The sequence below is a fragment of the Hypanus sabinus genome, chromosome 13 (assembly GCF_030144855.1).
Source record: "Hypanus sabinus isolate sHypSab1 chromosome 13, sHypSab1.hap1, whole genome shotgun sequence".
Classification (NCBI taxonomy): Eukaryota; Metazoa; Chordata; class Chondrichthyes; order Myliobatiformes; family Dasyatidae; genus Hypanus; species Hypanus sabinus.
In genome coordinates, this window is record NC_082718.1 from 51,834,210 (window position 1) to 51,855,165 (window position 20,956).

General features: G+C 39.8%; 1 protein-coding gene across 4 annotated transcripts in view; it reads right to left on the reverse strand.

The window, feature by feature from the left end:
• Window positions 1–20,956, reverse strand: part of LOC132403863 (serine/threonine-protein kinase 33-like) — a 126,580-nt gene that overhangs the window by 44,123 nt on the left and 61,501 nt on the right. For 3 of the 4 annotated variants that reach the window (XM_059987615.1, XM_059987614.1, XM_059987613.1), the window contains 2 exons: window positions 17,773–17,886; window positions 4,667–4,771 (listed from right to left, as the gene is read on the reverse strand). In XM_059987615.1, the coding sequence (XP_059843598.1) occupies window positions 4,667–4,771; window positions 17,773–17,886 (219 nt within the window). Of the gene's footprint in view, window positions 1–4,666; window positions 4,772–14,629; window positions 14,811–17,772; window positions 17,887–20,956 lie in introns of those variants that run through there. The other variant, XM_059987616.1, reaches the window with a different exon arrangement.

Below are 20,956 nucleotides of genomic sequence, written 5' to 3' on the forward strand. Positions count from 1 at the left end.
CTGACCATGAGGGAGAACCCTGGGCGATAACTGGATTAATCACAACTGTTTTACTTTTATAGATCCCTGACATGCAGGAAGGAAATTTATCCCTGTGCAATGGCCTCAAATGTCCAATAAAATCAGAACAATGCCTTGTGAATTGCCTTTGAAATGCAGCTCTCCTGAAGCCTATGGAACTGAGATTCAGTGGCAGAATTTAAGACTCCTCAGCACCACCCACAGTGGGTGAATCTCCAGGTGACAACTTTGGTAGAGAATTTAAAAAGTAAGATTGCCATTCTCAGTGGAAAGAAAAAAATTGAGCAAATTGGATCATGAAAGAGGTGCTGATTAATATTAATAAAAATGCATTGGAATGATTATTGGAATTTAATGCCAATAAATCTCCATGACATGCCAAGAGACACCTGTGGGGAGAAATGATGCTCTGGTAGTTATCTTCCAAGATTCAATGGATTCTAGAATGATTCCCACAGATTGGAAGGAAAGAGAGAACAGGAAACTTCAAATTATTTACCCTGATGTCAGTGGTAAGGAAATGGTTTGAATCTATTATTAAGAAAGTGAAGCAGGACTTAAACAACATAATGGGATTGAGTAGTGTTATCATGGCATGATGAAAGGTATATCATGTTGGACAGGTCTGTTAGCTTTTGAAGTTGCAAGAAGCAGAAAAGATGAGGTGAGGAAGAATCAGTGATTGTTCTATACTTGGATTTTTGGAAGACCTTAATAAGGTGCCATCCAAGAGGTTATTAAACAGAATGAAAGCATATTTGGTCTGTGATAATACTAATATGCATTAACTGAGGCAACCTGTTCATATCCTATACCTTCACAGTATGGTCTGGGTCAATTTTGACCCGACCCAAGAATCTCCTCATAACAAGTGTCTATACCAAATTTTGAACCACAGAGCTATTTAGAATGTATAAATAGCCTATCTGACATTAATAAATGGGTGATTAATCCTTAATTACTTTTTCAGTGATCTAAAATCCATTTCAATAGATACAGGTCAAATTTGACCCAGAACAGCCTCAATATAGATTAATCCTTAATTAATGTTTCAGAGATTTAATATCCATTTCAATAGATATGGGTCAAATTTGACCTGGAACAGCCTCAATGTACAAAAATTTGCAGCACCTGTACAAAAGCATAAAATTCTTAAATATTTTAGTTTTTGTGCATTTTGGGTCACTTTAGGAAAAGTCATCAAATTTTGGCTAAAAAGTGGCATGTAGCGTGTTTTTACTGCTGTCAAATGTCAAAACGGGTCAAATTTGACCCAAAAAGTATGTTAGAGTTAAGAATTGGTCAATGGACTGTCAATATAGAATAGAAAGAAGTGAGTCAGTTTTGGCTTGGGAGGCTATAACTAGAAAGTTGCATCCTGTGTATATAATCTACATCAACGATATGGATGAAAGTTCTATGTATAATATATCCAAGACTTCTGATCATACAAAAATGAGTGGAAGCATGTATAATGAGGAGGCTGCAGAGATGCATCAGGGGAATACAGATAGTCTAAGTGAATGGGAGCAGATGTGGCAAGTAGAATTTCATGTGTAAAATATCTTTCAATATGAAGGCAAAAAAGGAGAGTGTCCTAGATAGTAGGGAATTAAATAGCATTGTTGTTAAGAGATACCCAGGTGTCCTTGTACTCGAGTCACTGAAAGATAACATGCATTTGCAGTAAGTGATAGGATATGACATATTGCCCTTTATTGCAAGGGGGTCTAACGGTTAAAGGCACCTTTCTGCAATTATACTTGACACTGCTGTGATTGCACTTGGAATATTGTCTACAGGAATGATGGGCATGCAATACAGCAAGTGCATCAAATGTTCACAGGAATGCTGGTGTTGCTGCTATGAAGAAAGTTAAGCTGAATTGGAATATATTGGTTTTCAGTTTAGAAAAATGAGTGGTGATCTCATGAAAACCTACAATAACCTTAGAGAGCTTGACAGAGTAGCTGCAGGGATCTTGTATCATTTTGCTCTAGCATCCATAACCAAGGAATTACAGGCTCAGAATAAAGATGCAGCTGTTCGTAACACAGATGAGGGATTTTTCACCGCAGAAGATAGTGAATTTTTGGAATCTCTACCAAAAGAGGCCAAGAATACTGATTGCTTGCTGAGTATATTCAAAACGGGGATCAGTATATTATGGGAATGAAGTGATATGGTGTTAGTTCAGTAAAATGGCATCAAGATAAAAAATCAAGTATGATCTTATTGACCGGTGAAGCAGCTGATGAATCTGAATGAATTATTCCTATCTCTATTTCTATCTCACAAGTCCTTTTATTTTAAAGAATTGGAAATTCATTTGTTCCAGTTCCATAGCTGAAAATTATAGGTATCCATGTGAGGGGCCATTTGGTGATGTGCCTGTGGAATACCTATTTAATCATAGCCCTTTGAGAGTCTGTTCACAATGGCTTTCATCAGGACCAATTAACTTCAGACCTCGTTATAGTCTTGGTGCAAACATGGACCAAAGAGCTGCATTCCAGAGGTGAGGTGAGAGTGACTGCCCTTGATATTAAGCTATTGTGAGACCAGGTGTGACATTAAGGAGCCCTGATAAAACTGAAGTCAATGGGCATAAAAAAATATTTCAACAGTTAGCGTTAATACCTTGACCAGAAGAAGATAGATGTGGCTGATGTAAGTCCCACGACTTTACTGCAGGACTAGCCCAGGGCGATGTCCTAGGCACAGCCATCATAGTTGTTCATCAATAACATTTCTTCCAAAATAAGGTTCAGATGTGGACTGGTTGTTCATAATTGTAAAATGTTCAATTCTATTCACAATTTATCCAATGAAGCAGTTTATACCTGCATGCAGAAAGACTCAGATGATATTGAGACTTGGGTTGATAAGCGACATGAACAATCATGCCATAGGAGAGCTAGGCAATGCCATTTATGAAAAGAGAGGGTCCAGCCACTTGTCCTTGACATGCAAAGGCCATCATGAGTCCTGGATAGCATTATCTTGGGATCATGTTTGAGCAGAAACTCATCTGGAGCAGCCACATAAATAACCATTACCACAAAGAAATGTTGCAGCTCTGTAAAACCCTAGTTAGACCACAGTTGGAGTACTGCGTTCGGTTCTGGTTGCCCCAGGATGTGGAAGCTTTAGAGAAAGTGCAAAGGAGATCTACCAGGGTGCTGCATGGATTGGAGGGCATGCTTCTGAGGATAGGTTGTGTGAGCTAGGAGGATGAGAATTGCCTTGATAGAGACGTACAAGATAATAAGAGGCATAGATTGAGTGAACAGCCAGAGACTATTCCCCAGGATAGAAAAGGCTAATACAAGGGGGCATAAATTTATGGTGATTGGAAGAAAGTATAGGCATGCCAAAGGTAGTTTTTTACAAAGAAGGTGGTGAGAGTGGAATACTCTGCTGGGATGGTGGTAGAGACAAAGTTTAGCGATATTTAAGGGACTCTTAGGTAGGCACATGGAGGAAAGAAGCCTGGAGGACTATGTGGGAGGGAAGAGTTAGATTGTAGAGTAGGTTAAAGGGTCAGCACAGCATTATCTGTGCTGTGGTGTTCAATGTTCTAACGTAACTGGAAGTGAGTATCAGAGGCCAAATACCCTGTTGTGAGTGGCTCACCTCCTGGTAACCTAAAGCTTTCCATTGTCTACAGGGCCCAATTCAAGAATATGTTTGAATTCCTGGATGGATGCAGTTCCAGTAATCCACTAGGAGCTCAGCTTCATGCAAGACAGAGCAGCCCAGTTAATTAGAATGATTTTCCACGACCAATTCACATTCATTTTCTCCACTGTTGGTGTGCACTGCAACCACTGTATAAAATGCACTACAGTTACTCACCTAGGCTACTCCATTTACACCTCCCAAGCCCACAATCTCAACCAACGAGAACGCCAATTCAACAGCACATAGGATCACAGCCTTTTGCAGGCTGCTTTCTAAATCACACACCAATTTGATTGGGAAATTTAACTGTTTCCTGATTGTCGCTGGGTCTGAATCCTAGAGCTCCCTCCCCAGTAGCACTAGGGGGACATCCTCATCCGAAGGACTACATCATTTCAAGGGAATGGCTCATGACCACCTTCTCAAGGACAATTAGTGATAGACAATAAATGCTGGCATTGTCAGATCCAAGGAAATGAAAAATATTGCTGTCGAACACAACTAAAAATATAAAAGTGGGATAAAATAAATCTTTTTGATTAGAGAAGACACATGACACAATAGGATGATCAGTTGCGTAAGCAGAACACTTTTCCATGCAAGGCTGTGAACCAGTTGAAAAGTTCAAGTTGTTCTTGAAAGATTTTTGTTAGATAAGGGTATAGCATGAATAGGTGGAATAAAACGTGGATCAGCTGCAATCTAATTATATGTTATCAGATGTTCTTTTATTAATGTTAATTACTTTCCTGGAGATCTACTGAGATATAACATAATGTGTTTTACTCTAATTCAAACACATGATACAATTTAAATTCCAAATAGTCTTGTTAAAGTTAACCCAGTTTTTAACAGATTTTCTCAGTGTCCAAAAGAGAATAGGGCTAGGTCATAATGAGATTTATGGATTTAAAAAGTAAGCTTTATTTTTCCAAATTCTTTGTTTAAAAATAAGCATTACCTTTGTTGTTTCATAAACTTCTTCCAGTTTAATGATGTGTTCATGGTTCACCATCTTCAAGATGGCAATCTCCCTCTCCAACATTTTTACAGCATAGCTTCCAGCCTGAAACAAAACAGATGTCACATGAAAACCGCAGAGGTTGGAAGTATGAATGTGAGACTGCGGCAAGGGAAATACAGATTCATTGTTTTCTCAACTAATACCCAAGATATTGTAGTTGATATCAGTGTCTTTGTGTTTATAGTCAGCACAAAGGTCACCACCAGTGAGCCAGGAAGGAAAGGCCATTGTGTATGTAAGATCCATGATGGCTTAGTATAGATGAACAGTTCATCAACACACATTGTTAAGGCTGGTAAAAATAGTCTTTTCCAAAATGGTATAGTAGGAGAGAAAATTAGATAATTGCTCAATATTTTAAAAATAAATTCAGTGCAATATAAGTTTCTTAAACAGAGCATCCTCAAAATGTTTCTGCAAGCCATTTAGTCAAACTGGGCTGAGAAGTGGCAGATGGAGTTCAACCCAGGTAAGTGTGAGGTGGTTCGTTTTGGTAAGTCAAACATGATGCAAGAATATAGTATTAACGGTAAGACTCTTGGCAGTGTGGAGGATTAGAGGGATCTTGGGGTCCGAGTCCATAGGACACTCAAAGCTGCTGCGCAGGTTGACTCTGTGGTTAAGAAGGCATATGGTGCATTGGCCTTCATCAATTGTGGGATTGAGTTTAAGAGCCAAGAGGTAATGTTGCAGCTATACAGCAACCTGGTCAGACCCCATTTGGTGTACTGTGCTCAGTTCTGGTCGCCTCACTACAGGAAGGATGTGGAAACCATAGAAAGAGTGCCGAGTAGATTTACAGAAGATGTGCAGACCAGCTAGCAGATGTTCTCACTGACATCTTCAACATCTCCCTGAGCAGCGCCACCGTTCCAACATGCTTCAAGGCTGCCACCATCGTCCCCATGCCAAAGAAGTCTTCAGTGTCCTGCCTAAATGACTACCGTCCCGTTGCACTTACAACCATCATCATGAAGTGTTTCGAGAGGCTCGTCATGAGGCATATCAAGACCCTGCTGCCCCCCTCACTGGACCCCCTGCAGTTTGTGTACAGTCCCAACCGCTCAACAGATGACGCCATTGCCACCACCCTCCACCTGGCCCTAACCCACCTGGACAAAAAAGACACAGACGTTCAGATGCTGTTCATAGACTTCAGTTCAGCATTCAACACAATCATCCCTCAGACACTGATTGGAAAGCTGAGCCTACTGGGCCTGAACACCTCCCTCTGCAACTGGATCCTAGACTTCCTGACTGGGAGACCTCAGTCTGTCCGGATCGGGAGCAGCATCTCCAACACCATCACACTGAGCACGGAGGCCCCCCAGGGCTGTGTGCTCAGTCCACTGCTGTTCACTCTGCTGACCCACGACAGTGCTGCAACACACAGCTCAAACCACATCATCAAGTTTGCCGATGTCACGACCGTGGTGGGTCTCATCAGCAAGAACGACGAGTCAGCATACAGAGAGGAGGTGCAGCGGCTAACAGACTGGTGCAGAGCCAACAACCTGTCTCTTAATGTGAGCAAAACAAAAGAGGTGGTTGTTGACTTCAGGAGGGCACGGAGTGACCACTCCCCGCTGAACGTCAACGGCTCCTTGGTAGAGATCGTAAAGAGCACCAATTTTCTTGGTGTTCACCTGAAGGAGAATCTCACCTGGTCCTTCAACACCAGCTCCATAGCAAAGAAAACCCAGCATCGTCTCTACTTTCTGTGAGGGCTGAGGAAAGTCCATCTCCCACCCCCCATCCTCATCTCATTCTACAGGGGTTGCATTGAGAGCGTCCTGAGCAACTACATCACTGCCTGGTTCGGAAATTGTACCATCTCGGATCGCAAGACCCTGCAGCGGATAGTGAGATCAGCTGAGAAGATCATTGGGGTCTCTCTTCCTGCCATCACGGACACTTACACTACATGCTGCATCCGCAAAGGAAAAAACATTATGAAGGACACCATGCAACTGTCATACAATCTCTTCTCCCTCCTGCCGTCTGGGAAAATGCTCCAGAGCATTCAGGCTCTTACGACCAGATTATGTAACAGTTTCTTCCTCCAAGTTATCAGACTCCTGAATACCCAAAGCCTGGACTGACACCTTGCTCTATTGTCCTGTTTATTATTTATTGTAATGCCGGTACTGTTTTTGTGCACTTTATGCAGTCCAGTGTAGGTCTGTAGTCTAGTATAGCTTTCTTTGTGTTTTTTTTATTACGTAGTTCAGTCTATTTTTTGTACTGTGTCATGTAAACCATGGTCCTGAAAAACATTGTCTCATTTTTACTATGCACTGTACCAGCAGTTATGGTCGAAATGACAATAAAAGTTGACTTGATTTGACAATGATGTTGCCTGGAATGGAAAGCATGCCTTATGAGAATAGGTTGAGTGAACTTGACCTTTTCTCCTTGGAGCAACAGAAGATGAGAGATGACCTGATAGAGGTGTATAAGATGATGAGAGACATTGATCATATGGATAGTCAGAGGCTTTTTCCCAGGGCTGAAATGGCTAGCACGAGAGGGCATAGCTTTAAAGTGCTTGGAAGTAGGTACAGAGGAGATGTCATGTGTAAGTCCTTTACGCAAAGAGTGGTGAGTGCATGGAATGGGCGCCAGCAATGGTGGTGGAGGCGGATATGATAGGGTCTTTTAGGAGACTCCTGGATAGGTACAGGGACTTTAGAAAAACAGAGGGCTATGGGTAACCATAGGTAATTTCTAAGGTAAGGACATGTTCGGCACAGCTTTGTGGGCCGAAGGGCCTGTATTGTGCTGTAGGTTTTCTATGTTTCAATGATTTATTTCTCAGAGATGTCTTTTAATTCTAAAGTTGCCTTTATGAGTTGGAATATGGCAATTGTATCTTTGCTGTTTAAGAAAGGAGGAAGTAGGAAAACAGACTAGTGAGACAAATGCCACTCTGCAAAACTGTGTTAAGATTTATGAAGGTGTAACTATCTGGGCTGGGGATGCAGTTTATTTGGTTTATTGATAAACTGCCACAAACATTGCTGAAGATTATAGCTCACTGGATTAGGTAGAAAATGGAAGGTAGGAGTAAATGGGTAATTTTTGTATTAGGAGGATACAAACAATGGAGATTGCTGAAGCTTGCCTCCAAAATTTGCTTTCTATATATAAAATTAAGTTGGGTGGATCTAGGTTCACATATCCAAGTTGGTTAGGAAGTCAATGGCAAAGAGTCTGGAAGAAGGACATTGAATGATAAAGTGACTGGGCTAGAAGGTGGTAGTTGGACTATTAAGAGGAGGATTATGAACATCTACCTCGAAGATTCTACTCTAGAGATCTAAAGACATAATACAGGCTTTTGTAGGACTTCACTTTTATTTCCTATCTCTAGGATGGCACGTAAATGTACGTGGAAGGAGTTTTGTAATGCTGGACGTGGTAAATATTGATATAAAACCTCTCCTGACACAATTCAAAGAGCTCTTCCTAATGCCTTAACCATCACTTTATGTAATCCTCTCTAGAAATTATGTGAACTTTAATAGAAGTGAATTTCCAAGAGTGGAGTTTTCAGTTGCTATTACATTGTATTATTGACCAAGGGTGCATTTCGACCAATTGCTTTAAATAGGCTTTTTGGTTGTACACATAAGCAATAATTGGACATTTCAAATTGTCAGAATGCTGTTGGTTGCTATGTGCAAATTGGCTGCCACATTTTATTATTACAGGTTGAGTATGTCTTATCTGAAAATCTCCAATATCTGAAATGTACCACAAATGGAAACTTCCACAAGGTGCTGGTAAGGTTCCCAGGTGATGCACAGGTATCCGTGCACCATAGGCAGTTCTGAGAAGTGATCTTACATATGTAAAGAAGAGAGTTCATGAACAATAGCAAGACACTGCATAAAGCAAAAAATGAAGATCCTGATTGTGTATTGAAAGAGTGGGTTTGTCAGTGTTGGAATGAATATATGCCACTTAACAGTATTCTGATTATGAAACAAACTGAAAATTGAAGGTAATTGTGAATATTCAGCAGGTTGGTTGCAGAAATTTAAGAAAAGGCAGAGCACTAATTTTTTAAAGACTTGTGGTGATAAAGTGTCTGTTGATCACGAAACAACAGAGAGATCTGTTGATGAGTTTGCCAAGATTGTCACTGATGACAATATAACACACTGAATGGCAGCATCAGTACAATGTGTGATGAAAAAGTGTAAAACAAAGACTACTTACCAGTAGCACATAAATTCAGAGTTAGAAATGATGGTGATCCAAAGTTATTGTCATTATATATTCCAAAATCCAAAAAAATCCAAATTCTGAAACATTTCCAGCCCCAAGCATTTTGGATAAGGGGTGCTCAACTGTACTATAATTCCACTTCAACAAATAATTGTCAGCCAAATTGAGCCTCATGGGATTCAATTGACAGTGACAGTGTGAATACAACATAGATATATGTTAGAGCATAGTGAAGTAAATGTTTCTCCCAAGGGTTTGTATTGATATCATTGCACTTAATATTAATGACCTGGAGTTGACTACACAGGCACCCAATTTCAGTGTTTGTAAATGATACGTTCAGAAACTTAGTAGAGAATGAAAAACATAAAGGTCAAGATGGTGCTTCTCACAGTCGAAATCTTCTGGATAGACCACAAAACTATTTACATGTATTTCACTTCTTTTATGTCTTTTTTTTTGTCTTGTATGTGTTTCTGGAAACATTGGAGCCTGTGATTTGAAGTTTGGAGATTGTTTGGATGATCCAGCACCTTGCTGTATGCAAAAGGACTCTGGGAGGTAGCGAGTGCGGGCCTCGAGGCAAGAAGGCTACGGGAGGAACGATCCAAAGTACAATTCCTGGAGAATGTTACTGAGGTTTTCTATGCTTTGGATATGGATATGAACTATTGACTTACAGTTTTTTTTTATTCTGTGTTTTTTTTTTGCCCGATATTTCTCGTTTTTTTGAGGGCAATTTTGGGGGTTGATAATTGTGTTGCCATTCTTATTTTTTTGGTTTTCTGACCATTTGGAAAAGAAGAATCTCAGAGTTGTATACTTTGATAATAAGTGAACCTTTGAATCCTTTGAAAATAGGTTTCAGGAGGACACAATGATGGGAGGCTCACAAGAATGATCCTGGAAATGAAAGGTTTAATATATCAGGAGTGTTTGATGGCTCTGGGACTGTGCTTGCTGGAATTTAAAAGAATGAGAGGGCACCTATTGAGAGGCTTAGATAGAGTGGATGTGAAGAGAATATTTCCTGTAGTCGGGGAGTTGAGGACTAGGTGGCACAGGCTCAGAATACAAGGATATCACTTTAGAACAGGGATTAGAATGAATTTCTTTAGCCAGGGAGTGGTGAATCTGTGGAATATGTTGCCACAGATGGCTGTGGACGTCAAGTCATTGGGTACATTTAAAATGGAAATGGGTATATTCTTGATTAGTAAGGGCATCAAAGGTTATATGGAAAAGGCAAGACGATAGGGTTGAGAGGGATAATAAATCAGTTATGATGGAATGGCTGAGCAGACTCGATGAGCTGAATAGCCTAATTCTGCTCTTATGTCTTATGTCTTAAGTTAAATGGGCAACCTTAACACACCAAGCAATTCAGGAAAGTGTAGTTAATTAAATAATGCAGAGCGGGGTGTATTTTGGAGTAAATGAAACAGTATAATTTTGAAGGGTGAATAGGAACAAATGTTCTTATGTGAAGGTGCAAAAATGGAAAGGTTATAACAACAGTTTATAAGCTTCTTGGGTTTATCAACAAAAATATAGGGCTCAATTTTAAGTTGCTGATAGCCCCAAGAGTTTAGTATTATTGATTTTTTTTTCAGGATCTTCCTGTCACAGAGATATCCAGCACTTGTTGCCCATCTCTAATTGCCCTTGACAAGAGGAAGATGAGCCATTGTATTGAATTATAGTGTTTCTGTTGTTGAAGACACTCCCACAGTGCTGTTGAGGAGGGAGTTCCAGGATTAGACCCAATGGATTTGAAGGACCAACGATATAATTCCAAATCAGAATTGCATGTGACTTACAGGGGAGCCAATAAATGGTGATGTCACTAAATGCATGCTGCCCTTGTTCTTCTTGGTGGTTGTAATTGCGGGTTTGAGAGATGCTATCAGTGTAGCCTGGGCTAGTAACTGCAATGCAGTTTTGTCATTGGCGATAACACAAAGAAAGGTTGAAAAATAAGTAGGGAAGAGGATACAGGGAGACTGCAAAGGGATATAGGTAGGATAAGTAAGTGGGCAAGAATCTGACAAATGGAATGTATGTAATTGTCCATTTTGGCTGAATATACAGCAGAAGAAGCACATACTGAGCGATAGAATCATAGAGTTCTACAAAACAGAAATAGCACGTTCTGCTCACCAAGTCCATGCTGACTCTTTTGCCCGTCAACATTAATCTCATTTGTCTGCATTAAGACTACACCTTTCAATGCTGTGCCTATTTAAATGTCAGTATACATGCCTCTGAAATGTGGTAATTGTATTCAATTCTCAGCACCTCTAGCAGTGTGCTCCAGAGATCAACCACTCAGTGTGTAAAAAAAAAGCCCTTTTAAAACTCCTTTTTCTCAACTGTGCCTTCTTGATAGTCCTATCATGTGGATTTTTTTTTTGATTAACTACTTCTATTGAGGTAGCTACCTCATGCCTCCATCCACCTCAATGCCCCTTTTAATTTTATATACTGTGGTAACTTTATTAGGTACCTCCTGTGCCCAATAAACTGGCCAGTGAGTACATGTTCAAGGTCTGCTGCTGCTGTAGCCCAGCCACTTCAAGGTTTGACATGTCGTGTGTTCAGAGATGGTCTTTTGCACACCACTGTTGTAATGCTTGGTTATTTGAGTTACTGCCACCTTCCTGTCAGCTTGAACAAATCTGGCCATTCTTCTCTGACTTCTTTCATTAACAGGGCATTTTCGCCCGCAGAACTGCCACTCACTGTACACTTTTTTGTTTTTCGCACCATTTTCTGTAAATCCTAGAAACCGTTGTGCATGAAAATCCCAGGAGATCAGCAGATTCTGAGAAACTGAAACCACGCGTGTGGCACCAACAATCATTCCATGGTCAAAGTCACTTAGATCAGAGTTCTTCCCCATCCTGCTGTTTGATCAGAACAACAACAGAACCTCTTGACCATGTCTGCATGCTTTTACGCATTGAGTTTCTGCCACATAATTGGTTGATTGGATATTTGTGTTAATGAACTGGTGCACAGGTGTATTTAATAAAATGGCAACTGAATATATTTCTGTCACATCACCCCTCAGCCTCCCTTGTTCCAGGGCAATAACGCCCAGCCTGTCTAATCTCTCCCCATAACTAATGTGGTCCAATCCAGGCAACATCCTAAAGAATCTCTTTAGTATTGTCTTCAGCACAACTACATTAGAGTATGCCAACCAGAAATGCATGAATACACTAAGCAGGGTCTAGTCAGAATATTATAGATGGTAAAATGTTTGCATCCTATTGTAGACACCATTTTGCAGAACTCTGTGAAGTAAAGGATGTACTCGTTGATTATTTCTACTGTAGGGACATGTTCGGCACAACTTTGTGGGCCCAAGGGCCTGTATTGTGCTGTAGGTTTTCTATGTTTTTATTATTTATAAAAGATTAGATTATATATTTAACAAATAATTAGAAGAGCCTACACAATGTTATCTGAGAGTTATGGAAAGAGAGAGCACAAAGCGAGCCCCTTCAGCCATTGGACCATCACTCACCCATTTACACTATTCCTATATTAATCCTATTGCTCTTCCACTCCACACTCTCCCAGATCTCCAGTCTTTAATATACTTACAGTGGACAATTTGCCTTCTAGTTCACAGATCTTTGGGATGTGGGAGGATTCTGGAATATCCAGAAGAAACCCTTGTGACCATAGGGAAAATGTGTAGAATCAACACCCGCGTTCAGGAACGAACACAAATCTTTAGTGCAGTGGGGCGGCAGCTCCATTGAGTTCAGGTTGGATAATTGGACCTCATTGGGCACACCTGGGCACCCGTTACCTCACCTTGATAATTTAGCTCACATTAGCATAGCGTCTCAGGTGCAATACAACAGTGGATGGCTTTCCCTTATGGCAGAATGGTCTTGTCCTGTGGCCAATTAACATCCAATTTGAGTTAACAATGAATTTCTAGACAATGAATTAAGCAAAGATATTGGTCATATACAGATGTCTCAGGACATTATCATCAGAAAACAATGTTTCATGTCGCACATGGAAGGGAACCTGTGTAAGGCTTCTTGATATGAACAGATAGATTCAAAGGACTCGTTATCTAATGACCGTTGCACTAGAATAATTTGATCTACAGCAGGATATTCAGAGAATGGGTAGAACTAAACATTTCTTTGTTTTAGGGAGAGTGTAGAGGATTAGAGCATGTTTTATGAGGATACATTGAGTGAGCTATGCCTTTTCTCTTTGGAGAGGACGATCAGAGGTGAAGGGATAGAGGTGTACAAGATGATAAGAAACGTAGATATTGTGGACAGTCAACGGCTTTTCCCAGGGTGAAAATAGCTAATATGAGGGGCCATGACTTTAAGGTGTTTGGAGGAAAGTATAGGGGGGATGTCAGAAGCAGGGTTTTCATGCCAAGAGTGGTCAGTACATGGAACATGCTGCCAGGAGTGGGAGTAAAGGTAGATATAATAGGGGCATTGAAGATGCCCTTAGATAGCAACATGGATGAAAGAAAAATGGAGGGCTATGTGAGAGAGAAAGGTTAGATTGATCATGAAGTAGGTTAAAGTGTTGGCACAACATATTTGACCAAAGAGCCTGTCCTGTGCTGTCAACAGAATCCATGCATGATGCTTGATAAGGTTGCTATGTTTAAACCCAGACAGATGTTTTACCGAACAAACTGCTGGACCTGTTTGGTATTGGTATGGGTTTATTTTTATCACATGTACCAAGGTGCAATGAAAAGCTTTGTTCTGTGTGCTGCCCAGGCAGATAATGACATTCATCATTACATTGAGGTAATTATGAATGCAGAATATAGTATTTTTATTACATAGGGAATGCAGTGCAAGTAGACAAATAAAATGCAAACTCCAGGTAAATCCGATCCATCCAATTTGTTCTGATTTTCTCTTCATTTTAAGATGCTGGAGTCACAGTCCATGCCAGTGCGTATTGTCCTCAATAAGATGCTTCTCAGCTTTCACTGTCTGAACCATTGCAGACTCTTAGTACTTAAAGTAATTTAAAATTTTACGATGGTGGTATTATTGAGCATCAGGCTAGCAAATTAATCTGGATTTAGAGTTATTGCTTCATGCCAGACACAGGAATGAACTAATTTAATCAAATTATTTTAGCTGGGTTCCAAATTCAATGACCATATGTAAAATGCTAGAGAATACGAAGGAAGTCCACCCCAGTCTTGGCTACCTGGGACACTGCCAAAATTCTGCATGATGCAGACATTATACAAATGTGGTTGGTACATAAATCATAACACAAAATCAGGGCAAATGAAATTGGAACATTTTTAAACATGCAATAGATCTTACAGAATCTGTGTGAAGAGAAACCAAACCAATCTATCAGTTTAGAGACAATTTTCAAAGTCAAAATCAAGTTTTCTATCATTTGCACAAGTTCACATGCACAAGCACAGTGAAGAATTTACTTGCTGTTACATCACAGACACAAAACACCATATAAGCAGCACTCACAAGAAAAAACATACATTAAATATAAAATATACACAATTTTAACAAGAAAGAACAATTGTCAGAATGACTCTCATTGGCTCACATTGGCCCAAAATGTTAACTCTTTCTTTTTTGACACACCGAGTGTCTCCAAATTTTCTGTTCTGATTTCACATACCTGTAGCTACAGATTTTTAAATGTATCAAATCAGGGCTCGTAGATTCACAGTCACATCATTATGCTTCAACTGTCCCCTCAATCGTAACTTCTCAACTTCTCTTTCCTCGTGTATAAACATTTCCAGCTATCCCTAAGTGACTTCACACGATTCATATCAGATTCAGATTCCTCACGTACGCTGAAACATACAACGAAATGGGTCATTTTGTGTTAATGACCAACACACCTAAGGATGTGCTGGGGTAGCCTGCAAGAGTCTGGCATTCCTTTACCAATGTAGCATTCCCACCATGGTCTACAGGCTACAACAAACGTAATAAATACAACAAGCAGCAGAGCAGCATCAACTAAACAAGCCCTGTTCCTCCCTCCCTCTCACCCATCCACATACTATGCACACACACACGATCTTTAAAAGTGACAGTCTTTCAATCAAAACTCTTAGTTTTCGACTCTCCCCTGAAGCAAATATATTTTTGAGCTGTCCAGGTGGGTCACAACATTCCAACCTCCCCGGACATTAGCAAAAAATGCAGTCATTAGCTTCCTGGACCAGTGACTCACAAGTACAGTAAAAGACTGATTTTTGTTGGATGTCCTGGTTGAATTGAGTAGTCTAGTCATATTGGGTGCCCCAGTCACACTTAACAGATTGATTGGAAGCTCTTCTCTTCTCATTATATACAGCAGTACTTGATGTACCCTGCCATTAATCACAACACCACTTGACAAGATTCATCAAAGAAAAGCAAACAGTTTGGAAAATCTATAGAAGTTTCATAGATTTCCAGCAGGAACTGGTGACTGCTCAGAATCATCATTTTATTCATTCATAGAATCTTGCATCACAGGCACGGCCAGCATTTATTACCTATCCTTCATTGAACAGGAACTGAGATCCACCTGATTCATTCAGAGGGTTAATTAAGAGTCAGAAGTGGGACAAGTTATATTCTGTTGCTGGGGGATCTAAGTACAGAAATTGGGAGGTTAAGATTTAGTTATAGAGTGCACTAGTGAGACCACATCTGGGTTTCTATCCAGTACTGATCTCCTTAATGAAGGAAGTATATTAATACATTGGAAGCAATTAAACTGCATTAGTAGTTAAGAGGCAAATATTGTGATATGGTGAGAAACGGAGGGATATAGATGATGTGCATGCAGATGAGTTTAGTTCAAATTGACATCAATATCAGCACAGTTATTGTGGACTGAAGGGCCTTTACCTGTGCTGTACAATTTTATATTTTATGTTCAGACAAGGTTCACTGAACTGACAACTGAAATGGGTGGGTTGTATGATTAGGAAAAATGGACAAGCTGGACTTGTACCTTTGGTATTTGAAATATTGGAAGAGTGAAAGGAGTGGAAGTTGACTGAAATACATATATTTCTTTGGTGTTCTGACAGGGTAAGACAATACTTCCTGTTGATGCAGACCCACAGCTCATAGCCACCCACTTAACACGGAAAATTGTTTCTCCCAGAAGGTAGTGAGTCTTTGGAGCACTTTTTTTTAGAGAGGAGTGGAGCCGCAACCAGTATATTTTAAAGGCAGAGTTGGATATATTTCGGACAAAAGGAATTGTTGAAATTTTGTGTTATTGATTGAGATGATACGACACTAATGGTTGACAATTCCTTTCCTCTCTCCTCCAATAGATTGTTTGTTATTCTACAGTCCAGCAAGTGTAGTCTGTTGTTTCTCAGTGATTAAATAACAGAGTGATTGATAAGTTTGTGGCCTAAGGTAGAAGGAGTCAATTTTAGAAAACCTGGCACATTTATTTTTCAACATAGTCTTTTCCTACATTTACACACTTAGTCCAGCGGTCATGGAGCATACGGATCTTGGACCTCCAGAAAGTGTCAACAGCAGGGGTGATTGATAAGTTTGTGGCCTAAGGTAAAAGGAGATGAGTTATACTGCTCTCGTTACATGCACGTGCAGTTCAATTCTTTGAGTGATTATGCAGAAAGTTTGAAGTTAATAATTCATCAGGGGTGATTGATAAGTTTGTGTCCTAAGGTAGAAGGAGATGCTGAGTTACTTCAGCATTTTGTGTGATGCTCAAGACTTCAAGCATCTGCAGAATGTCTCAGGTCACTGTGCTGGGTCTAATCTGATATGGGTAGTGTGAACTACTTTCCCAGCAATAAGGCTAAGAGGTTACAGTGATCTCCTTCTCTGCTGCCGGAATCCATGTGGAACACAGCGTTAGAGCATATTTCTGAAAAAAATTACATAAAGCTGACTGAAATATTTAGTTTGCACAGAACTCACAAAGTTTCTCTCAATTACAGAAGGAAACATCAATGAATGCCTGTGAGCACTTCTGTGTAAAATCTCCCGTAGGGCTGAAATCCACCCTGCAAGAGGATGATGACAGTACTAACACACACACACACACCCCAGGGTGTTGTTATCACCTGGTCCATTAGATCATCCATTTCAGAGCAGGCTGCCATTCGATCTCCACCTCCAGCCCATGTCATAGAATCATAGAGTCACAGAGAACTACAACACAGAAACGTGGCCTTTGGCCCATCATAAACATTATTATGTCTAGTCCCATTGACTTGCACATGGATCATGGCCCTCCCACCCATGTAACAATCTTCTCTTAAATGTTAAAATCAAACCTGCATCCACCACTTCCTCTGGCAGCTTGTTCCACACCCTCATCATCCTCTCAGTGAAGAAGTTCCCTCTTATGTCCCCTTTAAACATTTCACCTTTCATCCTTAACACATGACCTTCAGTTATAGTTTTAATCAACCTCAGTGTAAAAAGCCTGCTTGCATATATACTATCGATACCACTTATAAATTGTATACCTTTATCAAATTTCTCCACGTTGTCCCATACTCCAGCGAATAAAGTCCAAATCCTTTTGAACCTCTTCCTCTAACTCAGGACCTCAAGTTCTGTCAACGCTCTTGTAAATTTTCTCTGAAGTCTTTCAATCTTTTTGATATCTTTTCTGTAAGCCGCTGAGCAGCACTGCACACAATGCCCTAAATTAGACCTCAGCTAATCATTTTTTACTCCTACAGCTGATGTGCCTTAGGATGGCAGTGTTTAGTCAGCCCTGAAACACATGGAAAATATACTTTCTTTTGGAAAGGGCCTTACCTTTTCTTTGTTCAGTATTTTGATGGCCCGCTTGGTGTCTGTGGTAATGTGAGTGGCTTGGATAACAGTGCCAAAGCTGCCTTTTCCCAGATCTTGTTCAAACTGGTAGAGTAGCTGAAAAAATAATTGCAAGAGTCACCATGATTCACCATGGGGCAACATAGTACCACTGAAAGTTTAATTCACATATTGGAATACAGAAACAACGCCTAATTTAATGTAAATCTCAGCATTGCAGTTAACATTGTTAATTTTTTGCTTTTCAAAACCAAGTGGATAAAAGCTAAGTTAGTATTATCACAGCCTATAATTGGCAAAGAAACCATGGAGGGACTGATAAATACTGAAAAAAGTGTGTGTCTGTATCAAGTCCATCTCATCACCTTTTCATCTCCTGTACACCATATTAGGAATGCACCTTAGTGGAAAATTTGGATTGTTTATAGGCGATATTCAGGTTCATGTGCACATGAGAAGTACCTTAGATTGACTGTGTATATTTACAGTAACAAAGCATTTTCTGTAACAAGATTTTCCCCCAGATCCAACGTCGATAACATAGCCAATATTCTTCTTCATTCCCACACTAACACAAAATGACTTCCATCACGATAATCTGCATTAAGCACTTGCAGGGCAAGAACTCTAGATCATCATTCCAGGTACAGCTCCCTCACAGGGCTATTGTCACTCCAGAGCACAGAGGGAATGTGAGAGCAAATAATTTACCCTCAAGCTGGGGAATCCTAAATTCAATACCTCATACATGGTGGGCCACCCTGGTTGGAACATGGTAGCCAATTGACATTCTTGAAAAGTTACAAATCTCTCAATTGCAATGGAAGAAATCAAATTCAAATCATTACATTAATTAGAAAACATAAAAACAGTGTTAGTAAAGATGACAATAGAACTACAGGACTCTAGTTAATAACCTATTTGACTCATTTTCGAGGCCTGTCTGCCTTACCCAGCCTGGCTTTTATATGACTTATAGACTCACGATCTAAAGTTATAAACTGATCTCTGTAGGACATGTGTTTATATCCACTTGTTATGGAAATCAATAATAACAAGAAAGCCATATAGATTATCCAGCATTGACCCAAATATTGGATACAAAAACATTACATCCAGTCCAGGCAATACTGCAAGGTTCTCTTCACGAGCACCAAAATTAGGCAACATTCTGTGAGAAACTAGTTAAGAAACAGACTGATGTAATCATACTCACAAGATTATTTCTTCTCTTAATCTCCTTGAGTATGTCCTTCCAAAAGAACTGACATATCCTCCAAAGCTGACCAAGAAGAGAGTGATCCTGGGAGTCCCTAACGTTATTTGTAAGCCTCATGAAGCCATCTGAAAGGTGGACCTGACCATATCTTATCTGAAGTGCTCAAGGTTTAAGCTCCGGAAAGAACTCTCTGAACTCCTGGCAGAGGTTGTTTGCTGAAAATTATCTCCTAATCTGCAACCTGTAACATTCCTTCATTATCAATGGACCATAATCTGGCAATACTTTCCTTAGACGTAACGAGGCTGTATCTTCACTGTTAGGACTGCAGAAGCTCAAGAGGGTGGCTCATCAGCTTCTAGAGGATAAATGGGAAAGGCTGACCTTGCCAGCAATGTCTACAGCCCATGAATTAAAATACATGATAATTTCACTCTCATCCCTGTGAGTTTTAAATGCAAGCTCAGAATAACATGCATTAATGTGACATTCCCATCTTCCCCTTTTCAACCAACCTTCTGGCATTCTGAATAAAATTATAATTTAATTATGTTAATTACTAAATTAATGAGCAGCCTTGTTCTTTTCATGTTCCCCAAAGATATGTTTCATATTACTTTGGATCTATACTATCAACAGAGCAAGGATCCTTTGTTCCTGTCAGTCTAGAGTCTAGACCATATTTATCCACATGCTCCAGAAGAGAGAAACATGCTGAGCAAGCTATTGCATTAAAATGATATTCACAATTAATCATGCATCATTACATAGAACATTACAGCTCATTGCAGGCCCTTTGGTCTACGATGTTGTGCTGACTTTCTAACCTACTCTAAACTCAACCTAACCCTTCCCTCCTTCACCTTTCTATCATCTATGTGCCTACCTAAGAGTTTCTTAATTGTCCCATTCATTAGTGCTGCAATTTACTTAGCCCTGCAGCATTTGGGCCTCAAGTTTTAGGAAACTCTTTTAGCTGGAAAATAGACTTCTATTTCAATCAGTTTAGCGAAGAGTTAAGTTGAAATTGATAACTCATTTTCCTCACAAGTTGAGCAGAAATATTCACCTGATACCCACAGTTAATAGAGTTCAGACAACCCTGGAAATATAAACACCTTTGTCTTTCCCCATTTAGTCTCTTCCAAATTGCCTCACTTCTATTAATGGTTACCAGACATGATGCATTGCCTCCCCAGGCTAACTGGAAAGTAGACTGTCAGCTGGTTGATACCTAAATGCTGGACAAACAAACTTCTTATCCCTTGTTTGATATTTCTACAAAAGAAATTGGAACGTTCAAATTTCTCACAGAAATCCCACATGCTTTAATGCCTACCTTATAATACTTTTGCCTGGATTCAGTACTTTACAGAATATTAAACTTTAATTCCTGGAATTTCAAGGGTAAGATTCCAGGCATCGTTTTGCATTCAGTATAGTGTATGATTTCATAATTACATGGGTGTGCAAATACCACAGAAAGTATTGAATCATACAATCATCCCATTTACCCTAACTCTGTGAAATAATATTTCTTCCATTCTGGTCTTGCGTTACAACGTGTGAGAAGCAGGTAGAATATCAAACCCTTTTGAAAGTTTATGACATCTTCTGTACTTTTTTCACCTAGCTAATCGATCAACTGTCACCACCTTTTCATTGAATCCAAATCATGAGTTCAAAAATTGGTTGACAAGTAATGTTAGCAGAACTAATGCTTTTGATTTAACCCTGCCTATTCCTGAGCAAGGACAATTAGATCAGAGTGAAGCATTGATTGACTGATATGAGCTTCAGTCTTTGCCTCTCTTGGCTTCTTTCAATGTCCTCTAAGTCCTGGTGATTTGATTGTACTGCCTATATCTCTGCTAATTTGGTCAGAACTGATACATGTTTTCAGTGGGTTTCAATCATCATGAGCAGTCGCATGTTTGACTGAGATAA